Source organism: Carcharodon carcharias, chromosome 2 (assembly GCF_017639515.1).
Source record: "Carcharodon carcharias isolate sCarCar2 chromosome 2, sCarCar2.pri, whole genome shotgun sequence".
NCBI classification, from domain to species: domain Eukaryota; kingdom Metazoa; phylum Chordata; class Chondrichthyes; order Lamniformes; family Lamnidae; genus Carcharodon; species Carcharodon carcharias.
In genome coordinates, this window is record NC_054468.1 from 207555306 (window position 1) to 207568096 (window position 12791).

Below are 12791 nucleotides of genomic sequence, written 5' to 3' on the forward strand. Positions count from 1 at the left end.
TCTCCTCTGCACCCCCTCCAGTGCAATCACATCCTTCCTATAACGTGGCGACCAGAACTGCACACAGATATTTCGATCTTCCGCTGACGAAAGAGTATGTTTGTGATGGTGAGCTCATGTTCAGTGCACTTGATGAGAAGCAGGAGACCTTTGGAATTTGATTTCCCCACTTCTTTCCTGATTGTGCCCTTCCAGATGGTGTAGTTGTGTCCAACTCTGGCATAAAATAACATTAGAATCAATTTGTTTTTGTTTGGGACGGCTGCCAAAACAGAATCCAAATCTGCATAAGAAAGCTATTTGGTTTAGTCAGTAGAATCAAGTGTGAGAGTATAAATACTGATTGATTGTGGCCCATTGGTTGCCACTAAGCTGAAGGTGTAGGGTCATGAGCGACTGTCAATGCCAATTTGAAGTTCTGTAAGTATATCTGTGATTAATTTTTGATGGTGAACTCCACTTCATGGATATGATGATGCTCCTCTGGTTTCCCATGCCAAACGAAAGTGTATCCTCCTCCTTCCTCTCTAAGCTGGCCTTCTGCAGCAAGTTGGGTTTCACTGAGAGCAGCAACTTTGATGTTATATCTTGCAAGCTTCTGAGAAATTATGAAGCTTTTCCTTTCAAGGCATTCACTGTTTTGCTTGATCATAGTGGTGTGCACATTCCAGGTATAGAAATCCATGTGATTTTTTTGCTTGTATGTTTTCGACCACAAGGGTAATGGTTTCCCGGTTAGGACAGCTTGTAACAGTCTATGTTTGAGGCACCTTTTCTATCTAGCCTATTTCTCAAGTGAGATGAGGAGAAGGGACCACAAAACTGCTGCTCGTTGTGAATGTAGCTGCCAGGGAGCTACTTCTGTCCCAAATCGAAGGGCTCATTGATCATCAAGTATCCACTGCATCCGTGCAGATTTGTGATTAGAGACCTCTAAGTTCACACTCCTGCTTCCAACACCACTGTAGCACATCGCTTGTAGGGCTTTTTGGTCGACAAGCGAACATTCTTGATGGGTTAGCAATCTTTACCCAGTGGCATGGAAAGTCATGATGACTGGAGAGTGTCAATCCCACTGCATCCTTCATCTGCTTCACAGCCATTGATCAACATATGTACCTAATTCACCTAATTCTGATGAAGAGTCATAAGGACTAAAAACGTTAACTGTATTCCTCTCCGCAGATGCTGTCAGACCTGCTGACTTTATCCAGCTATTTTTGTTTTTGTTTCGGATTTCCAGCATCCACAGTATTTTGCTTTTACCTAATTCATCCAAAGGTTTCACCTTTGAAGACTTGAAAACGCATGTTTTCATAGAAGTTCACCCCTCTAGATCTGCCCTGATTAGTGGAGCAGGCTTGCCTCGTGCAATTTTTAGCTGATATAGTCTTGGTGGAAAGATAAGCCGTGAGCAAAGTACAACCAGTCTGCCTTGCGTGGACCAGTACCTGGGGAAGATACTGGTCAGCAGAGCCCTTGAACCCAAAACCAGCATCTAATGTGCTGCCCACCCAACTTCTCCCTGCTCGCCCGGTGTCCCTGCTTATGTAATTCTCATCAAGGGCCAGGGCACAGTAGTGAAACCTCCTCTTGAATTCCTCCGCTTCCCAAAACTATGACATGAAGTTCTAAACCATTCAAATTGAAAACTACATTTAGCTACAGCACATCTCTTAAGGTCATAGAAACATGAAAGCTTTCAAGCCACATCATGTTGTGGTCCCTAGTGAAAGATGGCTGATGTGGGAAATGGAAGAAAAAGTCACAAAATAATGGGTGCTCTTCTGAACTTGTGGTTGATGCTGAAGGACATTGTTGAGACAGAATGTATTTTTTGTTTAGAGTAGTCATAAGGCTCCTTCAGATAAAGGAAGCGCTGCCCTTGAAAAGCTACTGGAGGGACCCTTCTTCAGCCGAGCTCTGCTGATGTCATTGAGCTGCTATTATGACGCGTTTGCCTTTTCTGACGCCACAATGCACTTTAAAAGAGCCGCGGGTGCACGGATCTCGTGATGTCACACCCACCCTAGCAGCCTGTCGAAACGTCATTGTCTGCCGCTTTATGACGTCACGAACCTAGCAACCGACCGTTTGATCGAGTACGAGAGGCGGGCGGTGCTCATCCCCAGGATATGGCCTGCTCGGCAAATGCAAACCTTGTGGTGAGTTAGCTTCCAGCATTTACTGTGCAATATTCACAGTGAAGCCACTTACCTGGCGGGGGGCGGGGGTGGGGGGGTGTCGCCGACCCTACACCTTTGTTTAAACCCGTGAAGTAGAAGAGGAGCTATTGAATTTTAGATATATTTTAGAGGAGGAAAATGCTCCTTGTATATTAACAATATAGTTTTTGAGACAAAAGTTAAGAAACTACATTCTTCTGATTAACTTTGTGTGTGTGCTTTAATTATTTTGTGATTTTTGGTATGACGCTGAAGGAGTTGGTCAAGAATTTCCTATTTTTAAAAACTTTATGTCTTGAAACAACACAGGCCAGATTTTAACATGCCTGGCAGCAGGTGTTAAAATGGCACCCGGGTGCTTTCTGCTGGTCTTGTGTTTTAACTTTTGGTTTTTAATTCAAAAGTGGTGCCCACCTCAGGCAGCTAGGGGTGTCCTTAAAAATATTTTTAAAATGCTCTCCAATGATGTTAATTTATCTGAGGGGCTGTAAGGCGACTCTGCCGCTTGTCTCAGATCTCTGCAGCTTTCTGCAGTAGGTCCTACTTACTGCCTTGCCTTTTGGACTACGGGATCATGCTTTTCCAATAACTTATGAAAACTATCACGGCCCTTAATAATATTGCCACCGGTTCCTTCCAGTATGTTACAGGGAATGTCATTTCAACTCTGTGGGAAGCATGATAGGATGGTGGCCAGGGAATGGAGAAAATACCCTTACAGACATGGCTAAGGGCATCCTGTGCAATCCCACCTTGACTGATTAATGCAGCTACAAGGAAAATTAGGGGTGCACAAGGATTTTCTTTGAACACATTGTAGGGATGCTGAAGAGAGGGTCAGGCGTCTTGACAAGTAAAGTGCTATTTACAATATGCAGTCCTTGTGGAGACAGAGCCCCATCTTCACACTTGAGGGTAACCTCCATCATGTTGTGTGGCATTATCACCGTGCTAAAAGGGACAGATTCAGAACAGATGTAACAGTTCGAAACTGGGCATCCAAGAGGTACTGTTGGCCATCAGCAGCATCAGAATTGCATACAACCACAATCTATAACCCCATGACCTGGTATATCCCTCACTCTACCATTACCATCAAGGTGGGGGATCAATTCTGGTTCAATGAAGACTGCAGGAGAGCATGCCATGAGCAACACCAGACATACCAAACATTATAAAATTACCTGGTGTGGCTACAATACAGGACTACTTACATGTCAAACAGTGGAAGCAGCATGTTGTAGACTGCAATCATACAACCAATAGATCAGATCTAAGCTCTGCAGCTCTACCACATCCAGTCATGAATGGTAGTGAACAATTAATCAACTGAAAGAAGGAGAATACTGCACAAATATGCCATCCTCGATGATGGGGCAGCCCAGCACATCAGTGCAAAAGACAAGATTAAAGCATTTGCAACAATCTTCAGCCAGAATTGCCAAGTGGATGATCTATCTCAGCCTCCTCCTAGATACCCAGCATCACAGATGCCAGTCTTCAGTCAATTCAGTTCAATCCATGTGATATCAAGAAACAGCTGAAGGCACTGGATAGTGCAAAGACTATGGGCCCTGACAACATTCCAGCAATAGTACTGAAGACTTGTGCTCCAGAACTAGCCCTACCCCTAGCCAAGCTGTTCAAATACAGCTACACACTGGCATCTACATGACAATGTGAAAAATTGCCCAGGCATGTCCTGGCCACAAAAAGCAGATCAAATCCCATCCAATCAATTACCACCTTCAGTCTATTCTTGATCATCAGCAAAGTGATGAAAGGTGTCATTGACAGTGCTATTAAGCAGCACTTACAAAGCAATGACCTGCTCGCTGACACTCAGTTTGGGTTCTGCCAGGACCACTTGGCTCCTGACCTCATGACAGCCTTGGTCCAAACATGCACAAAAGAGCTGAACTCAAGAGGTGAGGTGAGAGTGACTGCCCTTGACATCAAGGTGACATTTGACCGAATGTGGCATCAAGGAGCCCAGAAAATTGAAATCATTGGGAATTGGGGCAAACTCTCCACTGGTTGGAGTCATACCTAGCACAAAGGATGATGGTTGTGATTGTTGGAAGCCAATCATCCCGGTCCTAGGATATTGCTGCAGGAGTTCCTCAATGTAGTGTCCAAGGCCCAACCATCTAAAGCTGCTTCATCAATGACCTTTCATTCCATTAAGGTCAGGAGTTGGCATTCTCGTTGATGACTGCACAAATGTTCAGTACCATTCGCAACTCCTCAGATACTGAAGCCGTTCCTGTCCATATGCAGCAAGACCTGGACAATATCCAGGCTTGAGCTGATAAGTGGCAAGTAACATTCGCTCCACACAAGAGCCAGGCAATGATTATCTCCAACAGGAGAGAATCTAAACATTTCCCCATGACAATCAATGGCATTACCAAGGCTGAATCTTCCACTATCAACATCCTTGAGATGGGGGGGGTTACCATTGACCAGAAACAGAATTGGACTAGTCGTATCAAAACTGTGGCTGCAAGAGCAGGTCAGAGGCTAGAAATTCTGCGGCTAAGAATTCTGCAGCAAGTAACTCACCCCCTGACTTCCTAAAGTCTGTCCACCATCTACAAGGCACAAGTCAGGAGTGTGATGGAATACTGTCCACTTGCCTGGATGAGTGCAGCCCCAACAACACTCAGGATGCTTGATACCATCCAGGACAAAGCATGATCGACACCCCATCCACCACCTTAAATATACACTCCCTCCACCACCAATGCACAGTTCCTTCCCCACCAATGCACAGTGGCAGTAGTGTGTACCATCTAAAAGATGCACTGCAGCACCTTGCCAAGGCTCCTTCAACAGCACTCTCCAAACCTGTGACCTCTACCACCTAGAAGGACAAGGGCATGAATTCCACCACCTGCAAGTTTCCATCATCCTGACTTGGAACTGTATCGTCATTCCTTCACTGTCACTGGATCAAAATCCTGGAACTCACTTTCCAACAGCATTGTGGGTGTACCAGGTGGACTGCAGCGGTTCAAGTAGGCAGCTCATCACCACCACTCCAAGGGTGATTGTGGATTGGCAACAAATACTGCCTTGCCAGCAATGCCCAGATCCCATGAAAGAACAAAAATGACCCAGTTGTCGTCAACCACATTGTGCTGCATACTGTATTACTTCATATTACAGAGAGGCCTGCATTTGAGAGGAGGCAGAACAGCAGCAAATGTCCTCATGAGATGGAAGGCCATCGGGAAGGAGAGGCAGCATTAAATAAGAAGGGCTATCTTGACGCTTTGCAGCAAAAATGTGAGTACTTGGCTAGTTGTTCAGAACATCTGGTAATACATTTCCCTGCCTGGAGAACGTGCTTAGAGTCCTTTTGCTCACGATCCTTGTTACATCCTTCACCACTTCCTTCATCCTATATGTTGAAGAATAATGAAACCACTCAGACAATTTCTGTATCAATAGCATACTGACAATGAAGAATTGGAAGCTGCCATTAACTCGGTCTACACACCAAATTGTCAAATCTGGTGGAGGTGATTGATGTAATGGTAAACATAATATTTGCCTTCCTTTCATTTCTGATCCAAATGATCAAGCCTTAGAGCATTTCTGGATGTCTGGTGCCTGTGCAATGCTATTGGAAACCATCTGTTCCTCACATAGGGATGTTTGAAGTGCTTGTGCCCAGTGATTCTGTATGTTTGAGCCTGCAAAAAGGCCTGTTGTGCTTCTCGGCATTGCTGCCATGCATCTTGTAGATGGTACACACTACTGCCACTGAGGTGGAGTGAATGTATGTTTAAGTTGGTGGATGGGGTGCCAATCAAGCAAGCTGCTTTGTCTTGGATGGTGTTGAGCTTCTTGCGTTTTTGGAGCTGCACTTATCCAGGCAAGTGGAGAGTATTCCATCACACTCCTGACCTGTGCCTTGTAGATGGTAGACAGACTTTAGGAAGTCAGGAGGTGAGTTACTCTTTGCAGAATTCCCAGCCCCTGATCTGCTCTTGTAGCCACAGTATTTATATGGCTAGTCCAGTTTAGTTTCTGGTCAATGGTAACCCATGAATCTTGATGTTGGGGAACTCAGTGATGGTAATGCCATTGAATGTCATGGGGTGATGGTTAGATTCTCTCTTGCTGGAGATGGCCATTGTCTGGCTCTTGTGTGGCACGAATGTTACTTGCTACTTATCATCCTGAGAGAGTGTCACTACTGCCAATGTGGCTCATCACTTCCACAAGAGAGCAAATTGCAGTGACTCCTTTGGGAGTTGTGCGCGAAATTGCATACATCATGTAGGCAAGCTGCTCGATTCACAACATACAAAAATTGCCCAGACCTAATGCTAATACGTCATGGGACTTGCCGTCAGCCTCGTCCTCCACTTCCTTGAGTTGTACAGAAGTTAAAATTGGGGTTTGTGTGTTTATATAGATTAGTGTAATCACTTAAAATCAGCCAGAAAATATATTGGCTTTAAAATGGGGAAAGATAAGTTACAGCAGACTGAATATAGTTGTTTGGCTTACTGAGAGTATTTCTCATTTATGAATAAACTGAGGGACTTTTAACCACCAAGAACTGGTTGCTTGAGAATGAGTGGGGGGTGGATAAAAAAGTTGATTTTTAGAGCAGGAGTGATACCCAGCTCATACGTATTCACTTCCGAATTTAGTAAAGGTGCTTTTGGATGCTGGCAAGAACCTATTTGCCAAGTTAGAGATTTCCTAATTGGATGTGGGGTGAGTACTTATTGGCGCGGTTAACATACTTAGGAGACGTTATTGAATTATGTCAAAATTGTTTTTAACTTGGCTCCAGATTTTACGACAGCAATATGGATTTACTGGAGCTTCGAAAACTGACTGAGTTTGAGCAGTAGTTTAGGTGGGGATTTTCCCATCTGAACAAGATCTCACTTATTGTAGTTGCTGTCTCAGTTCCCTCTGGCAAATGTCTGGTAGAGTCTGCTTGTGTGGACACAGTTTTTTTTTCAATCTTTGCGGATTTCAACTTGGCAAGATTGGGACGAGATGCGCCTTGGATGTGTTTGGTATCACATCAAAAGAGGAAGACCATTACTATCACAAAAGCGATAACGTGCTGTGATAGGATCACTACGTATGCAGTTGGAGGAGGACGAAGAGGGCTAATCACTCATCTTCAGATGAGAACAAAGAGGAAAGAGGAGGGTGAAGATGGGGCATCTATTGCTAGACTAGCTGTTTACATTGCTGTAATGCCAGGGATGCTGTAGCATTTCAAAAGTTCACCTAATGTGAAACAAGGCAAATGAAATCTTTGTGTTTTCTTGCACAACCAGCCCCAACCACTCCTCCTCCAGTGACATTCATGACATTTCTGATGAAAGGTCATCGACCTGAAACATTAGCTCTGTTTCCCTTTGTACCAACTTAGCTACCAATTTGTTTGAGCACAACTCCAGAAGCATACAATAATCTCAATTTTTGGCCTTTGCCGAGGAAGCAGATCTCAGCTGGGGCAGCTGGTGGGGATGCTGCAATTGGCTTTAGCATACGTAGGATGGGAAAGGATTAAAAAGTACCCCAATAACCCCCACCATCCCCCTTGACCTCTACCCTTTGCTGAAAAAGACATTGAGGTGAAGCCAAGATTCAGATTGGACTTAATGTCCCTGTGGCAGAATACACGCATTAATTTTTATTTTCCTCACTGTTTTGCCTTGTCAGATTCCTGTTCTGCTTCAGTGAATAGTCTACTCTTGGTTCTCTCTGAAAAATTTTCTGTTGCTGGAACCAAGAGGTGTGCAGTTGGCTAATCCTCTTTTCATCCTTTCCTGGAAGAAGTGGCTAATCTCTGCTCAGCACCTTCCAAAAAGTGGCATTGTACAGTTGAGATTAGAAATTCATTGCACTACTCATTTTGGGTAAAGCTGTCCTGACTTGTATTAATGTACAAGCATTTAGCGGCTTGGTTTAAAGGGTTTCCTTGCCTTCTGTTTTAACAGATGTTAATCTGTTTTATGTTAATAGTGCTCGGGGTAACTTCACCATTTGTCCTGCTACTCTTTTTACAACATCTTGGAGCTATAAGACATTGTGTAACCCTTGTCATAACAGTTCATTATGTTAGGATTCCAAGCTGGCCTTGCACTTTTTCTTGACTAAATTGAACATAGCCTTAGCTTAAGGATCCACTTGATTTATTTCCTTTCAATCTGTGGATCCATTGGGCTATTCCTTGAAAATGAGGGTCAGCCTAAAGCAAAACAGTCTTATCTTCCTGCCTTTCAAGGTGTTCCAATCTGTTTCTTGACATTACTCTGTAATGCCTTTAATTAAGTGAGCTAACTTTCCACGTATAACCTAATATAATCTAGAAAAATGAAGTTTTATTGCTCTTGGAGACCAAGGTCTAGGGGCTGCAGAATTGGTAAATTATCTTACGGCACCTAATATGAATGTACAGTAAACTGTGTTATCCGGCACTTTTATCACCTGGAATTCTCTAGTAATCAGAATTTCTGATAGTTCAATTTTTTTTGAAAGCCGGTCACTTTCAGTGTTCAGATAATGCATTGCTTAAAAAAAATTAATAATAGCAATAGGTTGTAAATCTGCAGAAATTGTTCTTAGGCTTTGTATTTAATTTTTTAAATTATTAGGTCAGTTTTGGTTATTGTGCCTGAATGAAGATAATATGCTGTTTGGAGCAATCATCAGTGAAACTGACAGCTTGATTTTGTATTTTTACATCAGGTCTGAAGGTCGTGGTGTCTGTTGCGGTGTCAGCTTGGTCTTCAGCTGTAGTGGTTTTACTGTGATGCCCTGCTGTGCTCGGGCCCTTGACTCCCCAGCTGCTTCCCCTCCCCACTCAAACCAACAAAGGCAGAGCAGCACCTTGTCTTGAGTCCGGAGTAATGTAATTTCCCGTTAATCGACATTTTTGATTAACCAGCACCATGCATTCCTCGTGCATACCAGATAACAAACATTTTACTGTACATACAAGGCAGCCCCCTCTTCTGGGCCTCCAGATTAAGCAATGGAAGGCAAATTGACCCTGGACTTTCTAGTTTGGTGATTTTGAAATTGAGAATCCAGCTGAAACATGGATCAAATAAGAGTTTGAGTTATTAAATTATAAACCAACAAAAAGAATTTAAAACAAAAACAGAATTACCTGGAAAAACTCAGCAGGTCTGGCAGCATCAGCGGAGAAGAAAAGAGTTGACGTTTCGAGTCCTCATGACCCTTCCACAGAACTGTTCTGTGGAAGGGTCATGAGGACTCGAAACGTCAACTCTTTTCTTCTCCGCCGATGCTGCCAGACCTGCTGAGTTTTTCCAGGTAATTCTGTTTTTGTTTTGGATTTTCAGCATCCGCAGTTTTTTGTTTTTAAAAAGAATTTAAGGCCCTTTAAAATGTGTATGAAGATTTAAAATGAATTTTACTCTTTTGTGTATGTCCTTGCTGTTTACTAGATTTTATGATGTTTAATTAGATTATTCAAATTAATGCATCTGTACTAAAAGTTGACAAAAGGATATTCCTAGTGAATGCCTTTCAGTGTTTCAGTCTGTGTGTGTTTGCAATTTGCCACATTGCAAGATTCCTAATCTCAATCTCAAACAGTGAAAAGAAAGAATTTGCATCTATGTAGCTCCTTTCAAGACCATGTGTTGCCCCAAGTACTTTTCAGCTAATTAAGTATTTTTGAAATGTAGTCACTGTTGTAATGTAGAAAATGTGGTAGCCAATTTGCGTACAATTAAGGACACTGAAACAGCAATGGGATATATGGCCAGATAATCTGTTTTTTTGATGTCGTTTAAGGGATAAATATTGGCCAGAACAGCAGTAGAACTCTGCTGATGATTTCTGTACCTGACAGTGGTCAAGTATGAAGCAACATTGGTAGATAATAAAAACAGAAAATGCTGGGAAAACAGCATCTGTGGAGAGAGAAACAGAGTTAGCATTTCGAGTCTGTATGACACTTCTTCAGAGCTACTTCTCTTCTCCAGCAGCATCGAGTTATCTCATCTCAAAGCTGTCCTTGTCCTCAGTTTCATTTTATTCTATTCGACAGCACCTTAACAAGAAACTTTTCCTCTTCCTTTCAGGTGTTAAGGAACTCTCCAGCAACACTGGTAGATGTCCAAGAATTCATTATTTGACCTCTCAATTGAAAATAATTTGTGCCTTTAGTGGTAATCAAAAATATGACACGTGCCTGAGCTGCACCTCGGTGTTCCAGACAGATCATGCCCGTATACAATATTATATACTGCTTTTCATGAATATGCGATTCAGTTACAAAACCTCAAATGCAGAGTTGATTTTTTTTGAAACAAGAATGTTGAATCTTAGAAAACACAATACAAAGTCTAAGGCATGCCTTTTGGTAATGCAGTATGATTTAGCTATATTTATGTGCTCTCTGCAATTACATGACAAGGTTTGTGAGGCATCTATTCTTTTTTGTTTGCAGCTATCTCATAGTGTTATGCCACCTCATATACAAAGAAGGGAAGGAGGGAAAGAATGTGAACTTTATACAACTTAAAACTATGAACAAAGACCTGACTGTTAATAACATACTGAATTTTTTTCAGCCGAGACTCTATAAATCTGTTATTGAGGATGTCATCAATAATGTACATGATGTTTTCCTTGAAGAAGGCATTGACGATCATGTTCTTAAGGATCTAAAACAGGTATTTGGTTCTCTTGTTACCTCAAAAGTCTTAGTTTTCTGTTCTAAACTTTACTTTTCTAAACTTAGACTGATTATGTATATGGCAATAAAGCTGCTTGACCTGGACATAAAAATATAAGAACATAAGGAATAGGAGCAGGCGTAGGTCATATCGCCCCTCAAATCTGCTCTGCCATTAAATAAGGTCATGGCTGATCTTCAAACTCAACTCCACTTTCCTGCCTGATTCCCATATTTGTTGATTTCCCATGAGTCCAAAAATCTGCTGATCTCAGCCATGATAAATTCAATGACTACACATCGACAGCCCTCTGGGGTAGAGAATTCCAGAGATTCATGATCGTCTGAGTAATATTATGTTTCTTCATCTCAGTCTGAAATGGCCTGACTCCTGAGACTATGCATCCTAGGTCCAGAATCTACAGCCAGGGGAAACAGCCTCTGCACCTACTCTGTCAAGCCCTCTTTTCATGTTTCAATGAAATCACCTCTCACTTTCACAAACTCCAGAGAGTATAGGCCCATTCAATTCAGTATCTCCTCATAGGACAACCCTCCCACCGCAGAAATCAATCTAGTAAACCGTATTTGCACCTCTAAGGTAAGCATATCTTTCCATATGAATGAAGACCAGAACTGTACACAGTCCTTCAGATATGGTCGAACCAAAGCCCTGTACAATTGCAGCGAGACTTCTTTACTCTTGAATTCCAATCCCTTGCAATAAAGGCAAACATACAATTTTCCTTCCTAATTGCTTGCTATACCTGCATGCTATCTTTCTTTGTTTCTTGTACAAGGGCCTCCAGATCCCTCTGATCGGTAACATTTAACAGTTCTTCATTTAAAAACAAAATCATTTGTTTTTCTAATCCTCCTACCAAAGTGAATAAACTCACATATCCCTACATTATACTCCATCTGCCACCTTCTTGCCACTCACTTAGCCTACTTAGATCCCTTTGCTGTCTCTTTGTGGGTTCCCCGCAGTTTACTTTCCTACGTAACTTTGTAACGTAAACAAACTTGATACATCATACTCAGTCATTTCACCTAAGCCAGTAATATAGACTGTAAATAGCTCAGGCCCAAGCACTGACACTTGTGGCACTCATTGTGACACCCTGTCATCCCTAAAATGACTGGTTTATTCTTACTCTGTTTTCTGTCGTTGAGTTATCCTCAATCCATGCCAATATATTAAACTAATCTCATGAGCCCTAATCTTGTGGAACAACCTTTTGCGTGGCACATTGTTGAATGCCTACTGAAAATCCAAATATACTACATCCATAGGTTCTCCCTTATCTGCCGCGCTCCATACATTCTAACAAAATTTTAATTGACCCGTTGAACATGATTTTCCTTTCGTAAAAGTGTGTTTACCTTGCCTAATTTTATTTTGAAGAAATTTGAAGATCAAAATAGGATATTGAACTTGATGCATTGGGGAGAGATTGACAAGGGTCAGGGGTGATGGGTGCATTGTAGAGTTCTGTATGTACCAGATAAATTCACTGAGCTGTAGAGTTCTTTATGTACCGGATAAATTCACTGAGCTGATGAGATAAAGTCATATACCTCTGTAATAGGAAAGTACAAGACTGAAAATGGTTACAATTCATCTGCCCAGTTCAAAACAGCCTCTCATCAGTTGTTTGCTTCCTCAAATATCTATCCAGTTCTCCATTGAATCTTTATCACACTGCTTGCTTACAATACCTAGGACAAGTAATTTTGTTTGTAAAACCTTCTATATTTAAAAAAGAGAAAAAAGTTAATGTTTTTCATTTCCTGTGTAAACCTACTTTTTCAGTCTCCAAACTCATAAGGAAGTTCAAGTCTGCAAACATTACCCTGAGCTTTTGGTGGCCTACCATTTTATATTTTCCACCTTGCCCTCATAC

At 42.0% G+C, this 12791-nt stretch overlaps 1 protein-coding gene across 1 annotated transcript in view; it reads left to right on the forward strand.

The window, feature by feature from the left end:
• Positions 1 to 12791, forward strand: part of LOC121290193 (stonin-1) — a 117865-nt gene that overhangs the window by 53087 nt on the left and 51987 nt on the right. The window contains exon 5 of the mRNA XM_041210457.1: positions 10781 to 10882. Coding sequence (XP_041066391.1) covers positions 10781 to 10882 — 102 coding nt within the window. The remainder of the gene's footprint in view (positions 1 to 10780; positions 10883 to 12791) is intronic.